The 17,165-nt window shown below is 41.0% G+C and overlaps 1 protein-coding gene across 1 annotated transcript in view; it reads right to left on the reverse strand.

Annotated features, from left to right (window-relative positions):
- Window positions 1-17,165, reverse strand: part of si:ch211-186j3.6 (neural-cadherin) — a 283,762-nt gene that overhangs the window by 173,135 nt on the left and 93,462 nt on the right. Inside the window, exon 7 of the mRNA XM_053428876.1 lies at window positions 7,260-7,402. Within this exon, the coding sequence (XP_053284851.1) occupies window positions 7,260-7,402 (143 nt within the window). The remainder of the gene's footprint in view (window positions 1-7,259; window positions 7,403-17,165) is intronic.

Consider the following 17,165-nt stretch of genomic DNA (forward strand, 5'->3'; position numbering starts at 1 on the left):
TGGATACCATCAAACAAGTCATAAGAAAACATGTAATAATCAACTTATATTTTCTTTCTCTCATTGTAAATCATACTGAGGGAAATTAGGTTGTACATCCTTGTTTCTGCATTTTCTTAAGAAAATGGAATTATAATTCTAATTTCTTCTGCCAAAAAATGAAATGGGCCTCACTAATCCAAACCAGTTCTTTTTTGGGTTTTCAATATAAGCCTCAAGAAGAGAAAATAAATTCCCTTCTCGTTTTCTGTGGTCTGTTGGAAAAATGTCACTCTAGTGTTGAAATCAAACTGTTCAAACGTATACTGACCCAGATACTAGATGGACTCCTTTACCATAGAATCATGAATTAAAATAATATGTATACACCAATTCATCCTTCTATCTGTCCACCCACGCTGCTCCAACTGAGCCAAGGAGGGCACTCACGCTTAATGAATTCAGACAGGAGGCCAGATAAATGTGACCAGTTCAGTATAGGCAGCAGGCAGCCACAGAGAGAGGCTACGGCCTGCTCGCTATTACATTAACAGGGAGCTCCGGAGGCGCCCTGTAGTCCGATCCCTGCTTTGCTCTGCCTCTGGTTGGCATAAACATCTAATGGGGCCTAAAAGCCTTAGATGAGAGCAACACATGCTGAGTAAGTGGTTGAAAATGGGACATGGAAAAGGTTTTAGGACATTCCAAGAACAAGGCGGGTGTCTGTTCTGGTCTAAGAGATATGTCATCGTATGGGATATAGCTGTGTGCATGTGCATGTGCAAGTGCACGTGCGTGTGTGTGTATGCATGTGTGTGTGTGTGTGTGTGTGTGTTTGTGTGTTTGTGAGTGGATGCATAAATAGATCCATGTTTGGTCTTGTGTGATTCTGTTTATTACATGTGTTTGTCCTTTTCTGTGACATACAAGACTGTATACAGTGCAAGAACACTTGTAAGTACATAGGATGCACTCCTTTGTGTATTTATTCAGTTCTATAATAGTGTCTGTGTTTGTGTGTTTACCGTATGCTTCAGTGCATGAGTCTGTGTAGCTTATATATTTGAGAAAGTACGATTTTGTGTAATTTTATAATCACACCCACTACTATTATCGATAGTTTTCATATTAGCACTAGCAGCAAATATTATTATTTATTACTTTCCTGCATCTACGAGTGTCTGTGTATCTCTGGAATAGACTTTATAGCCTGGGTGATAGCTGCTTTCCGATATTCACTGAACTCTGAGTTTCTCCACAGCGGCTGTATGTGGGAACGCGAATGTTAGTGTGAGAGGCTCTGGAATGTCTGCATACTTTCTCCTGCAAGTTCCCTGGTATATATGCCACAGAAAGTCAGGGGGACATTTGAGAACCCGGCAGAATTCACTAATGTATGTTCCAGCGTCCATCTTTCTAGTAAATTTTGTTTTAACTTCGGCTTCACTTCACGATCCCTGCTGTGCAGGCCCTGGCTCCAAATGATGTCACCAGCACAAGATGTCAGCACCTGTGTCTGGGATATTTTGGCCTAATTTTTGTACAACGTGAGGAATTAGAGAAGCCTTGTCCCATATTCATTTCGAAGCAATGTTCTCTGATGTGTGTACGAATGTACAGTATTATGTGTAACTGCATGTATTTGTCCACATCCAAGTCAAATGTATGTATATGTGCATCTAAATAATCCCTTATTATTCACTTATTCATTCATTATAATTATTCAATAAAATGTTAGTTAAAACAGTGACAGTTTGACACACAAGGTGTGTGTGTGTGTCTGTGTGTGTGTGTGTGTGTGTGTGTGTGTGTGTGTGTGTGTGTGTGTGTGTGTGTGTGTGTGTGTGTGTGTGTGGGGGGGGGGGAGAGAGTTGCTGTGGACAGGGCCAGCACATATCTTCGCTCATGGGAGATGGAGAAGATGTTTCCTCGGGGGTCAGTGAGCAGCCGTCACTTCACATGAACACAGCGAGGGAGGAAGTGGAGAGACAAAGCAATGGACGGGTGCAAGAACTATGGTGAGAGACAACAGAGAGAACAGAGGACAGAGTAGTGGGGGTTGGGGGTGGGGTGAAAGGAATAGGAAAAGGTCACAACCATGCCAAAGAAGTATAGGCTGTGACTGAGAGGGAAAAAGGAAGAAGCAAAAAGGAACAGATAAATAAAAGAGGGACAAAATAAAAAAAAACTAGGAAGGGAATAGCGGCAGCGAGAGAGAGAGAGATGGAGATGAAGAAAAAGGTAACAATACTTTTGCCAGAGGGAACCATGGAGGAGAATGAGGGGAAAGTAGCTTTGTTACATAAAGTCGGAATGAGACACAGGTCAGCACAGCAGACTAAATAGTAGAGAGACGACGAGCGGCTTAGGTGGAAAGACTCAATAAAAGAAATAAAGCAAAACTACAGGAGGACAAATGATAACTATCGGCTGAAAACGAGCTCACCTACGCCCCCTTTCACAAGGAATAGGCTGCTCGTTTCCAAAATGCTGTGAAACATATATAGGGGAAGAAAAATAAATGATTGAAGCCTGTTTATTGCCGCCAGCATTTCCCCCTTAGCTGTCAGAAAATACTTTCTCTCCTCCGACGGAGAAGGTGTTTCGGTATTTATGGGTTTTAATAGGAAGAGTGTGATCATCATATTGACCGGCCTGCATGGCTCCTAATGGTCGCTCTAAATCTCAGAGAAACACACTGTATTCCAGGGTGACTTACAGTCAAATTAACATGGAGAGGGAGGACGGCAGGGCTGCTCCCGCTGGAGGGGAGGAAAACAATCGCTCCGATGATTGTCAGACATTTAGAACGGGGGAATGGGCTGGTGGTGGTGGTGCGACAGGCAATAAACGATTCTCATCAGCAGCAGCGGGAGAATGAGATGGTTTAGAGAGGGTGGGCGGAATCAAATGTGCTCACATTCCATTATAAAACTCATAAAATACTTTTAACGGCCAAATACTGGGCTCTTTAAAACAATATATTGGGTCGTATTACAAGTGTTGTGCTGTCACACTTTGGCTCAGTGTGATTCTATTTTAGGCTCACTTCTGTCAGTGTGTGCCTGTGTGAATATAACTGATTGTCAGCTGATGTACTGCAAATGGTCTGCACATTAAAGACATGTACTGTAATAAGGGGAGAGACAAGGTGAAAAAATATATAAAATGCTCTATATGTCCACATATACAGGGGCTAAATGTCATGTAGAGTATAGCACAGAAAAGTCTTGGATCATCAGCTACATGTTCCGAACTTGCCACTCTTCCTCAGGCTGCCGCCATCCACCTCGTTACTAAAGAGCCGATGTAGACATTTTACTTAGGGCCAGTTAAGATGTGTCTGCATAAGTGAGAAGAAGGCTTGAGCCTTGATGGTGCAACTGGCGTAACTGATGTTGATGCTTAAGAATGACTTGAGACCAGTTGGCGCAAATAGCTTCCAAGTTTATGCTGATTCATCTCTAGAAACGAAAGGAAAACGATGAGGCAAATTTGTCATCCAGTGAAATAATCCAGAAAATAATACATTTTTATTTACTCCTCTGTGCATCTTTTGTGATATTTCATATCATGTTATGAATTGTTTGCTAGTGTTTAATATTGTACTATCATCATTAATCCCCTTCAATATCCTTAGAAAAAAAGATGTCGAACATCATTTAATTATAAAATAATATTTGAAACGTACAATGCTCCTGGTACACCGTAAGCCCCTGTGAGTATTCAATATAAGTTGTTTTCAAACTGTATTTAGTTAATTCCTGTCTAAACACATTAAACTTCCTGGGGCGGGGCACCGGCCAAATTAGGTGAATGTAAGTCATTCAACTTTTGACAGCCACGGGACCTGAGGCTGTTCTTTGATTGGTTTTTGCAGATTTTCCAGGGGACGCAGCTCTCTGCTCCCCAGACAGTCCCACCTTTATTTACAGCCAATAGGTATTGATTGATGTTTCAAGTCAATGCGCAACGAAATTAAGTATTAAATTCATCTAATGTGATTGGTCGACCCTCAACCCCATCTCAGGTATGTTCTGAGTTTCTTTCGCCACGAGCTGACCGACAAACATATGGAGACTTTGAGGGGAACTGCGGCAAATCATTTAATTTCTTAACAAAAACACCCCAAAAAGAAAAAGGAACATCACTTATGAACTGGTTGTTATAGTGAAAATCATAATCTTTGGCGTCATCATACTGGCTTGTATGGCAGTGCTATGAAAGCCACGTGGCCTGCTCAGCTGAACTGAACACTGAAAAACAGAGTTAACTAACTGGATGTGATGTAAGTAACGTCTTTTGCTGCTTCCCCTGTTTGCTGTTTTAAACTGTGGTCAACGACGGGGGTGCAAGACCTAAAATTTCTCTCTGAAGATTTGCAAATGGCAAAGTTGCCACAGTCACTTCAACACAATGAGGCTATATATTTGCGGCAGGCTTAACATTGCTCAGTAGCTGGATGAAGGCTACAGGATTGACATATTGTGTGTTGTGTTTTTTTGTTGTTGTTTAGTCTGGCTTCTGTTTGTTTGTCCACCCAACGCTTTACTCCCCCCCCCCCTATAAATGTTATCACCAGTCGCCAATGATTATCATCATTATTGTTTAGTGTGCATGCTTTGACAGAACGGTGCATCGTTTCCTGCCTCTTCTCTATTTACAGAGCGCCAGGCTTTAAATACATTGGAAGGCAGAGCAGCAGCTGATCCAAACCTTTTCTGTGTACTTTATACCATTTAGTGATTGTATCTGTGCACAATTTGAACAGATTAAAATCCTTTTCCCTTTTCTATCAGCTGTGGCTCAGTGGGTGGAGTGGGATCATTGCCAGGTTGGCAGTTTGATCCCCAGTTCCTCCTGTCCGTATGAAAAAGTGTCCTTGGGAAAATGTTTTCCTGGTCACATTTTTTTTTTTTTCCAATAACTGACTAGGCAGTTCATTAAAATGGGACAATGGCATATCACGAGGTTCCCAGAGCCCAAGGTTACGTCTCCAGGGTTCCTGTTTTTTTTCAAACAACCACGGTACAACCAAAAAATAATTATAGGATTAAAACAACTAAAGGAAAAAACAGCAAATCCTGACGGTAATATTGGTAAATATTGGTTTGTTAGAAACAATTTTCACTTGCATAAAAAATACACATTTGGTTGCACTAGTTAGTGTTTTGGGAAGCGGTACAGTATAGACCAACAGGGTAATGGTGTGGTATTATAATGATCCTACACATCGCCCAGAGGTTCACTGAACTATTAATAGGTTTTGGAAAACAATTTGAGCATTAGGTCGACAGCGGTCGTCCTCCTACCAGAAGCTCGGCGGTTCAAATCCAGTCTTCCCTATCTGTCCCTCATGGAAAAAAGAAATGCTATCCATAGATGCACTGTATGAATATGTGTGTGAAAGGGTGAATGTCAAAAAACTGTACTGTAAACACTTTGAGTTGTCATCAAGACTAGACAAGATATATAAATACAGACCATTTACCTACATGGCAAAGAGGATTAAGATATTGTATATCCGACTAAGGATTCTAAATAAATACCTTTCCTTGTTAGTTTTGCTCTCATCTTTTAAAATTAGAGGAATGTCAACACACCAGTCCTTTAGAAGTCCTGCACACCTATTTTACTCCCTCACACTTTCCTCCATATTTCTGATTTAACATCTTTTCAGGATTGTGAGGCAACATCTCCCCAGCAGCTTCATGACATCTATCAAGAGGAAATCCCAAAGCTTTCCCTCTGAGGATATTCTGGCATGTTGACAATAAGAAGAGCTCATGTGTCAATAATAAAATGGAACTGGTTTTATTCATGCACGCTCACTGTCACACTGACATGACTAACTGGGACACTTGGCGATAAGGGAGCCATGGTAATGGTATTAGTGAGATCAAGTCAATCGGCTGGTTCCAGCCTCTTAAGCCGTCTCTATTTTGAATCAGTCACCAGTAAAGTAAATTCATGATGGCATCCAAACTGCAGCCATATAGCTTGTACATATAGCAATAAATACAAACTCGGAAGGTAAATGAGCAGGTGGCCACCATGCAGCAGATATTTAACTATGCAAGAAGAAGGACCATGATACAAACTTTGTCTCTCAGAGGAACCAAACGTGTAAATTGACCTTTTATGACGAATGATGGGCGAAAATTTGGCTGATTTGACTAAATGCAAATGGTAACGGAACAATAGAAATGGCAATGCACGCCTGAGCTCGTCATCTGATAGTCGAGGGACCGGAGTTATGAGCTACGAGTTGTCTCCCTGCTCGATAAAATGATCGGCCCTATCAGCTGACAGTGAATGTCACTGCGGGTGAACAGAGGAAATTGTGCCTTGAAGTTTCCCGTAATTGAATTTGTAAAAGTCATCGTATTACCCTATAATGTGATATGCAGATTCAGAGGGGTCTGCAATTTACAAAAGGGTTGAACCGCTATGAAACTGCCACCATACCCCCACTTGCTGCCCCCCCCCCCCCACACACACACACACACAAGGACACACACACACACAACCACACACACACTGCATCATTAATCCAGATTCCCACTTATCATTGCTAAGATGTGTGACTGTGAAGCTCAGATAGTATTTCCTTACAAAGATAGTTTGGAAACGCTCTTCGCACTGGCTCATTACTCTAACGTCTCCATGACACGAGCTGTCAGGGTTTGAACATCTTTGACCAAGCATTCTATTAGTAAGAGGAACTTGCGAACCATTCTAGTCCACAGAGCTGTGTATACGGTGTATGACATAAAACTGAGCCATGCACGTTATGTGAGGCCTATTTTCATGACTCTCGGAGGCACGCTTGACAAACTGGAAAGCTTTTACAGTTGTAGGCTGTACGTAAATATAGCAGGCACAGCAGACAGCAAAGCAGGGTGAAAATAACTGGGGAAGGAAAACAATCTTTGTGGATATTTCGGCCATTGCGCTAAATCCACCAGGGTGATATTGCACCCTCATAACAGTTCCCTGTAGGAATAAAATACAAAAGGTTCAAGCTGTGAGGTAAAAATACTTCATCAAGCAATATGACATAAGTGAGACGTGTGTCTTAAGTATGTACCGCTATAAGTGTCTATAGTGTGTTACTGTGGGTAGAGCAATTTAGTCACAAGATCTTTAGTCTTGTCTTTCCACATGTCATATTCTACAGCTGTCCTGAGGATGTGAAAAAAGACACAATAACACAAACAGGAGAACTGGATAAAAAGAAGAACAAGGTAAAAAGACAGAATCAATGCAGCCTTTCTAACCTTTTTGGCTGTCAATGACAAAGTTGCCCTCCTCGTTTCCGTTGGCAATCTTGTAGGTGATCCCGTCCCCATCAGGGTCCTTCGCCAGCACCGTGGCAACAAGTGTGTTGGGGCCCGCGTCCTCTGAGACGAACGTTCGATATCTAAAATAACAAATAAGGAAACACAAAGGATCAACATCTCACCTGGAAGTGCTTTAATTCACAAAGACACGTGTTCTCAGAGGCAGCTCTGCAGGTAGAAATCAGACACTTTTTAAAGAGTTCTAAATCCATTTCATCGAATTCACACTCAACCATGAGTTCAGTGCTTCAGAACAATTGTATGGTAACGTGCTGCCCACACAGAAATACTGAATCCAATCACAGACCAAACAAATGTATCAGCGCCTTTTCCTCATTAGATTTAATAACCTTATTAGTGTCATTTCCATTTCGGTTAATCAGTAGCTTTTTGACTTTTGAATCCAAATAAAGCAAGTAAACACAAACACGGCTGTAGAAACTGCATAATGAAAAAAAGACATCCTTTTGTAAAATGCATCAGCTCTACGATGAAGGGAATCGTAGTCCTTGTGAGTCAACACCCCAGATGATCAAAACTCATAACTTTGACCATGTTAGCCTGAGGCTTTCTCTTGACTCTGACATGATGTGCTGACTTTGTTCATTGTGCTGGGCGCTGGCGGGACCAGTGGTTGTGTTACACACAGTGACCGAAGAGAATTTCATCAAATGTAAACAACTGCAGCCACGAGAGGACAAACTGTGACTTTGACAAAAGTAAGTGCCTCTCTCAGTGGTGATCCCACAGTAGGTGCAGAGTACTGAGACACATTTGACTCTGATCTCCAGACTGCATGTACCAAGGATACTCTCTATGGTAAATCCCTTATGTTTTAATGAGACAAATATCCTTCAGCTAACTCAGTATCAACAGTTTCCTGTTAAACCAGCTTGTTGATTGCTCTCACCATGGAAGCCTGGTGTTAATCACTCAGTGGGTGTGTGTGTGTGTGTGTGTGTGTGTGTGTGTGTGTGTGTGTGTGTGTGTGTGTGTGTGTGTGTGAAAGTGTGTGTGTGTGAAAGTGTGTGTGTGTGAAAGAGAGAATGAGAGAGAGAGAGACCTTTATCCTGTAAACTAGTATACAGTACACAGGAGTGGCTCAACACAACACACCTTTTCTTGGTGGTGTTGGCCACTGGTCTGCATCACTAACCTGGAGCACACTCAGGGCGGCTGAACCCTAATCAGATTTTAAGGGTCTGTGCTATATAAGTCTGTTGCTGGCTCCTAAAGCGCAGGACCAGGTACAGGCTGTATCTTAAATATTTAGGTGATGTTTCGAGGTTGGGTTTTTAAAGTTATGTTATCTTTTTTTCGCACATGTTTAAAGTAAAAATAAAAGAATAAAAGAGAAAGGCACAGCAAACCACTTAATTAAAACAACAAACGTTCAAAATAAATACATGTCTGAAAAGAAGATGTTAGTTATTATCAACCCATTTTTGCCATCAAAACATTTTGTGAAATGCCACAATATTACAGCTTTCAATCTATTCGAATGTGAAATTATGAATTGGACATCAAATTAAAACTGTATATATACAAACCAAAAGGAATATTACAGTGTTTTGCTGCCATGAAACATTTAATTACAGCACTCTCTGCACTGATGAAGGTCACAATACCATATACATAACTTGGTTATTCAAGAAAATCTACTTAGAGTGTTCAGTGGGGAACCATCTTTATTACAGAGTTGATCCCAATGACAGTCCACTAAAGATTAGAAGGGGAAATGTCATTTGGGCTGTAAGTAATTGTTCCCTCCATACAAAAGTTTTAACATGAGAGACTTAAGTAAGACTCCTCAACCAATCACTATCGGCTGTGTGCGTGTGTGCGCATATGCATGCAATTTTTAGCATGTTGAACTTAAGGCTAAGAATAAAAGACAGATCATTCTCCTGTCGTTTATAAATGCGTCATTGTCTCCTCACATGTGTGCACCTCTAAGAATCATCTTACAGCCCCACACAAACATACACTGTCTCCGTCTGTCACTCGTCCCTGACAACAAGGTTTATTCATTTTTTACTGAAAACAAGGTACTCTCATTAGGAGCCGAGCACTGCGACCATGTTCTGGCACTGGCGACTTTCTGCCTCAACAACTGTGTGACTAGTTCTGCCCGGGACGATCAGTGACGTGTGGCTCCTCTTTGCTCTGTTCGCCGAGCGCGGCTGCAGCATTTGAGTTATTCCAGCTCCAACTCTACAAGGCACGCACTTCTCTGCAGATCGATACACGAGTCAGGTGAGGAGAGCTGCTGCGCCGTGGTTCTTCATTATGCAGTCTCTCTCAGGGTGCATTGATCAAACGGCTTCCACTTGTGGTCTAAGGAAGCTGTTTGAAAAGATCATTAGATAATTGCTTGTATTTATCTCACCTGCAATCCAGAACAAACTGAGGCTTCCGTTTGCGTTTCTGCCCGCAATTAGCAAAATTATAGACGCTGTCAGTGCAGTCGGAATCATGAACAACTCCCCAAATTGAGTCTACTTTTGCATTACAGATGCAGACAGAGTAATCATTATGCATTCAAACAGAGCTGGCTTACAATTAGGCTTTTGATTACAGGCGGCCCGGACTGGCAGCAGCAGCTGACGTTGGCCTGTAATCGTCATATGAAAAAACTACCAGCATCGGTGATTACTGAGCTACTGACACAAAGGGAAGTTTGTCAAACAATTAGAAATAGATCATTTAAGTGTGTTTGTGTTCAGGGTCAAACATTTGCTGTTTTTCTTTTTTAGGTTATTAATATTGCAAATTGAATATCTCTGGCTTTTATAGTGTTGGTTGGCGACCAATCCCATTTCACCCCTTGGTCCTAGGGATGCGATATGAAATTATGTGAAAAAAAGAGGGCTAACATGCTAACGCTAGTGTGCGACTTATTTTAGTTATGGTGGTGAAAAGTGACCTAAATACATTGAAATATTATTAACCTAACATACAACAATCATTATCATTGGAGCTTGCCGATGATTCGCGAGCTTTTCTGGGTACCTCTAGGTTTAAAGTAAGGCTCTGGAAAATCTCTGTTTCGAGGGCAATAAAGTCCTACCCCTCCGTCCCAACAGGTATTGGGACAGCCTGCCCCACACGTGATTGCGCAAAAAACTAAGGGAATGCAAAGGGGTAGGGCCAAGGGGTGAAATAGGATTGGGCTTTAAAGACTGGGTAGTTGACATTTAACATTTGAAAGTTTAAAGAAAGAGTGCAAAACTTTCAACAAGTTTACATAAAAGCCGAACCCTACTACAATAATCTAACAAAAAACACAACAGGCCCGTCAAGACCAGTCAGGACTCAACAGGCAAAATACATTGGAATTAGATATTCAGGGTCAGGTGTTTCACATTGCCTGGGCTGATGCTTTACACATGCAGACTGTAATCATGGAAAATAAGCAAGGGGACAAAGAAACACAAACTCAGTGCAGCTTAAATTAACTCCATCAAGTTAAGTTCGTACATAAACACTTTTAATGTCTGTCGGGTCAAGCTCTGTGACTTTTGCCTTGGACGGGCTTAGACAGAAAAATGAGGATCAAGGATTTTGGTGCCCCGGGAGGGACTGGGGACATCTCATTAGCATTTTGCACAGATTTTTGAAAAGACTTTATTAATCACAAGAACAAAGTAGCTCAAAAAATATAGTTCACAAACTAATCTGAGTTGAGTGGGTACTCCACATTTGATCCTATCACACTGTCCTCCTCAGACAATAGCAACTGGGGAAACAGAAACAATCTGCATAAAAAGATGGTGAGCTCTGTGATCCAACGCACCAGGACAGCTGCTATAGGGTGAGATTGTTTTGTCAGAAACAATTGTTGCTTGCTGTCCTGATGTATGGTAATTCGGCCATCTTGTTCGCACTCACTTAGTTTCTTTAAGTGGAAGTCAACACAATAATACATTATATTATACTCGCCATATCTGAAGTGCCTAGCATATGAATTTTTTGATCTGCCCCTATCCTCGAGAGGCCACATACACAAAATGTGTGACCGTGGTGACTATAGGCTCCAACAGGAACTCTACTCAGACAAATATCCAGTGCATGACCCTCCCATTAAATCAAAACTAAGAAACGTCAAGATGAATGATAATGAAACAAGAGAAAAGAACAGCAGTAGTTTCCTGCAAAGAATAAAGACCATGATGTACCATGACCATTCCACACAAACTATTGTGCCAAGCTTAATGTAAATTTCCTAAATACACACGAAGAAATAATGATTCTCTGCCATGGCAAAATTTGCATGGGGCATTTTGAGGTTAATACTACTTGACACTTAAATCAACCTATCTTCAACAAACACTGCTCTCCAATGCTTTCAAGCAGATGCTCGTAGGCGTCTGGTGCGTAAGCGACTGCCTATGTGAGTGAGTGAGAGCGAGGGAGAGAGGAGAGAGTTCAGGACGGATCACCCAGAGGATGCAGAAAGCAGCCAAGCAACGGCAGAGATGCCTTTTGCAATCACATTTCGGCTCTACCACAACTCTAATTTGACCAGATCAATGCTGCAATCAATTGAAAAAGGGCTAAGACATACACCAGCTCACACTAATTACTTTTAAAGCTTTTTTTCCCTTTTACTTTGTTTTCATTCCGGAGAGAAAATAGATGCATCCCTTAGGTCGGTTCTTGGTGTCAGTTGTGAAAATTAATTTCTGAGTTTAATTACTGAGGTCAATTTATTTTTCTCCAGATAAAGTGTGGATGAGAATCAGGAAAGAGAGGCTGTGTGTTGAATAGCTGATCCTTCCATATTTATTTGCTGGAATTACTCCCGTCTGATTCCTTATTCATCAGTATTTGTTGAATACCATCTCATGTTATATATATATTATTTGCACATAAGCTGACAAGCAAATTCACTCCGTGCTCAATAAAGTTTTCAATAACTATTCAATATGTACATGAACGTTTAAGTATCAAAAATATATTTTTTTTTTAAACACAGGTGAATGGTATTGATTTAATTTTTTTTTGAAATTACAATAACTAATATAGAGAGCAAAATAATAATACATTGATAATGGCACTGTATAATGAGATTGTAGCGTGAGCAGGACTTTATTTTGTATGTGTGTGGTGTAGCTACAAATATGATAATATCAATTCTGTACAGTTTTTTTATTTGAACATATATATTTTAAATAATCATTTATAAAATCTATAACTAAATTTGTGCATATTTCAGACCATAATAAGACAATTGTAGGGATGATATGTGCTTTTAATGTATTTCCCATGCATTAGCAGCAGGGCAAAATGCCGTGACCTTAACCGATAAAAGATTGGAAAAATAAATAAATATATATGTATGTATAAAATCACATGTCCTGAATCCTGTCCAAAGGAACAAGTTGAATCCAATTTGGATTAAAACAGCTCGAGTTATCGCTGTGACAGTGACACAGACAAATGCCCCTGATTACAATACACCCGCATAGCGCAGGTGTAATAACCCACAGTTAGAGGCTTCAGGTGGCTGTAGCAGTCACAACAGGAGCAGACGCAGCTGCAGCTTCTACAGTGAGACAGCAGTGTTTGCTACAGCAGGATGATAAGTGAGGCTTCTGACAGCCTAAATATAGCATCTTATTAAAGTGGTGGGCTGGATGTGTGTGTACATGTGAGCTGGGTGTTTCATGTGAACTAATTCTGTGAGATTTGTGTTCCCATGTGGGGCGCGACAGCTCAATCTGTTGAATCTGTCGAATTAATGTTTTCAACAGTCTGAGCCCTGAGTGGGCAAAGATGAGGGGAAACAAGCATTTTTCAAATATATTTAACTTGATGCTAAAACACAAGAGAATTACAAACAGAGATACAATTATACACAGAGAATGAGGTTAAAATGTATGAGTGTGTGTATGAGGACTTTTATTTTCCAACCAGTGCTTAGGTTTGATCATATTTGGTAAATAATTGTTTGGGGTTTACCTGAAACAGAGAAACCTCATTATCTATATGTACACTTTTGAAATATTGTTCATGTTTCTGTGTTTGCTCTTCAAAAGCCTCCCTGTGTTCATCCTGTAAAGACGTGAGTCTCATGGGCAGCTGAGGATGAAGCCACTCTGGTCTCTATTGTCTTTAACTCTGCTGAATCGGACTTCTCCCTCTGATCGTCAGTGATAGGACATAACAGTCATTTAGCAACATTAACACTGCCAAGCTTTGGCTCTAACGTTAGTTTGTAGATGATCATCACACAGTTTACTATCATATGTTTTACCAGATACAAAGTAAATCAAGCTTAAGAGTGGAAGGTGACGGGGATTAGAAAAAAGAAAACAGAATCTGTTTTCCTGTTAACAGGGAATGTTGAAAAGAGTAAAGTAGAGAGACCTTTAGTTGATCAATGTAGTCCTGCACATGTGTGAATCTTCACAAGTTCAATTTTGCAAGTTGAAAATATGTTGATACTGAATATATAAATAAAATGTAACTTTTTATGTTTATTTCAATGCGTTTAAGGTTAGTGAAAGACAGCAGTCTTGTTTGCACTGTGAATATGACATCCTCAAACTGTCTTCTGCTGCAATTCCTCTTATCAGCCTTTATTAGCTCCTGTCTATATAGAATTGCATTATGCAAATGTTACGTTACTTTAGACTGATACCAAAGATTTTTTCTACCTACCTCTCCTCCCCCCTCATTTCTTTCTTCTCACCCCACCACCCGTAGCGGATGGCCCTCTACTCGAGTTTGGTCAAAGAGGTTTCTTCCCTCTAAAAGTTGTTTCTGTCCACTTTCACAAAGTGCTTATTCATTGTGGGAACTGTTAGGTTCCTCTAAAATGTAGGGGCTTGAACCTACAATGCAAAGTGCCTTGAGATAATGCATATTGTGATTTTGTGTTATACAAATAAAAATTGAGTTGAATTGAATTAAAGTTAGCTAAACTCGAGGGGACGATCAGACCAAGGAGCTGCAGGCGAGCAGCTGAGCGGTGGGTGGAGATAGAAGCATGGCTTATTTACATATATTGATAGATCCGCAAAGACTAAATGAAGCGAAGGTTTAGAGATACATTCAAGTCATTCTAAAGCCATGAAATGATTTTTCCACAGAAAGAAAACGTCTAAATATGTAACCGAGATGAGTTTTGAGGAGTTCAATCAAACCCCAGAGAGGAACTAACTGTATGAGACTGTTATCGTTCATCCATGGAGACTGTGTGATTACCGGGAAACAACAAACAGGGCATGAGAAATGTTTTTATGAGCGAAATCTGATTTGGTGAAAAATCTTCTCCCAGAGCAATAACACTGAGGTGAGGTATGAGCAGGAGTCATAAAGAAATGGCTCCTGACAGTGACATCAATATGGCATGACAAAGACAATGAATAAACAAAAGATCAGAAATAGATATCAGCAGGGACTATATCAGTGACTTAAGTCGTCAGTCATTTCATGTAGAGGAAAAACATCACAAAACAAACAAGGCTTGGACTTGACCTTTCCTCAGACGATCTACAATATAAAAGCATATGAACTGAAACACAACCCTTCACAATGTGGGAGAGCTGACAGCTAATGTAAGAATGACGTCAAGCTTCGGATTTCACCACCGCTGAAGTTGTGTGTATGTGGCTGATGTAAGAGCAATACTCAGTTTCTACAGCTGTACAGACAACAAAATATAGTACATTTAAGTAATAGATTCAACATCTGCTCTTATATCTTCTGCAAACTAGGTTTTCTGATCTTAAATGATTTGTTAAATTGAGGGCGACCACAGAAATAGTGTCAGAAGTCACCAATTGTGTATCTGTGATTTGTGAGAACGCACAGAAAAGACGAACCAGACGAAGTGCAGAACCAACTAACAAACAATTGGCGTTACAGTATATGAGTCATCAGCCGGTTGCAGTTGTTTGTGTCATGTTTTGCAGAAACAACAGGAAACATTAAACAAGCACACTTACAGTTCCCTGTCTACTGTCCACCTAGTACAGGGGGAAATGGGTATAAAACATGTCTGATGTTCAGGATTTACGATTCAACATTGGAGAGACTCTGATACAGAAGGAAACATTACAATTAAACCTGTAAAGCCCTCACATTACGGGATCATTTGGCTGGATAATCGAATCAGGATCCCACGATTGTTGGGACCCGAAATTTGGCCGATTGTCCTCTGGTGTGCAGCAGGCTTTGGCTGCCAGTGTTGGGCTTAGCTGCCACACAATGTGCATACAGTGCATGTGAAATGTGAAGACACAAAGGCGAGAAAGGTGCTGAAAGCAGTGGTTACCAGGGCAGCAGAAGGGCGAAGGCAGGTACAGTAATAGGGTCCTGATGGCAAAAGAGACAGCACTCAGATGAGAGGTAACCATGCGGTCACTCGTGAGTGAGGGACAAAATAGCAAGGCTGTAGAGGCAGGTCTGAGAGTTGGTGAATGTAAAACCCAAAGAAAAACAAGGAGTTCTTCTTTCCTTCTTTCTTTCTTGCTTTCAAAAGAAAGTAGCAACTACACTAAATTGAAAACAACACTGTTCAGTGTTCAGGGTCATTTTTAGACACTCTGAGCAAAAGAAAAAGATGGACACACAGACACACACGCACACACACACAAACACACACACACATATACACATGGATGCTCATTATCGCATGCATCCAACTCCAAGAATCGATACAAATAGGCCAGATTTTCTGCCTGGATGATGATATATTTAATGACCTCCCTCTTTTCCTCTTCATCCATCACATGCATTGACTAAACACACATGCACATCCAGTCTCCCTCTCACACATACGCACACACACACAGTTAAACACAATGAATATACAGGGACGGTAATGAATACAAAATCTGTTACGTTTAACTTACCAAACTCTCCCCGTTTCCACAAAGACATCACATGTGTTTGCTAATTGTAGCGCTCACGTGTGCATCTATGTGAGTTAAAATGCATTTGTGCAAGCGTCTATGTGTTTGTGAGCCTGAAGCTCTGCGGAGCATGTACGTGTGTTTGAGTGATACGTCATAGATTGTCCGATCCTGTTTTTGTTGCAATTACAGTAGAGGGCTCAGGGTTACAGAAGGAAAACTGATTATTCGGCTGTCGCTGACAGTAAATCAATAAATCCAACACATGTACCAACCCATGCAGACATGCACACACATGTGCGCACAAATAAATAAACAGCATAAACACATGCATATTAAATGGATGACGCATGAATGCACTGTACGACAACATAACTCTGCCCATACCAACGCCCTACTTTGGTGGGGCCTTCATAATTACTGAACACACACACACGCACACAGACAGACACACACACACACTGGGAGTGCGAGCTCTGGGCCTCCTGAGGGTGCTGGTGGGCATGGCTGATTGACCCTGCTTCACCAATCTTCCCAGCTCTCTGCCAGAAAATCAACCAATTAAAAGATGCAGGCGCCACAGCGGCACTGCAGGGGGAGGGAGGCAGGGGTGTGCTGGAATTGTGGGTAACAGCAGCTGCGAAGTTGGTTTGGGAAGCAGCTGTGAGGAACTGACCTGACAAGGCAGGACAGTCAAGCTCTCTCTCTCTCTCTCTCTCTCTCTCTCTCTCTTTGGTAGTCTGTTTTTTATTTGCTTCATGTATTTTATACTGTATGCTTTACTCATGGAAGTGTTTGACGTTATGCACGAGGCTTCACCAAAATTCTCCACTTGTAATAAGAAACTCATCAGAATGTTACTTTTTCCATTCAAAGCCACGCAAAACCATCAAAACAAAAATATAAATTAGAGCTGTTATCATGTTGTATTTAAGTTTAATGTTGCCAAAATATTTTAGGCAACATTTTGTCCTTCAGC

The sequence above is a fragment of the Pleuronectes platessa genome, chromosome 1, assembly GCF_947347685.1.
Source record: "Pleuronectes platessa chromosome 1, fPlePla1.1, whole genome shotgun sequence".
Classification (NCBI taxonomy): Eukaryota; Metazoa; Chordata; class Actinopteri; order Pleuronectiformes; family Pleuronectidae; genus Pleuronectes; species Pleuronectes platessa.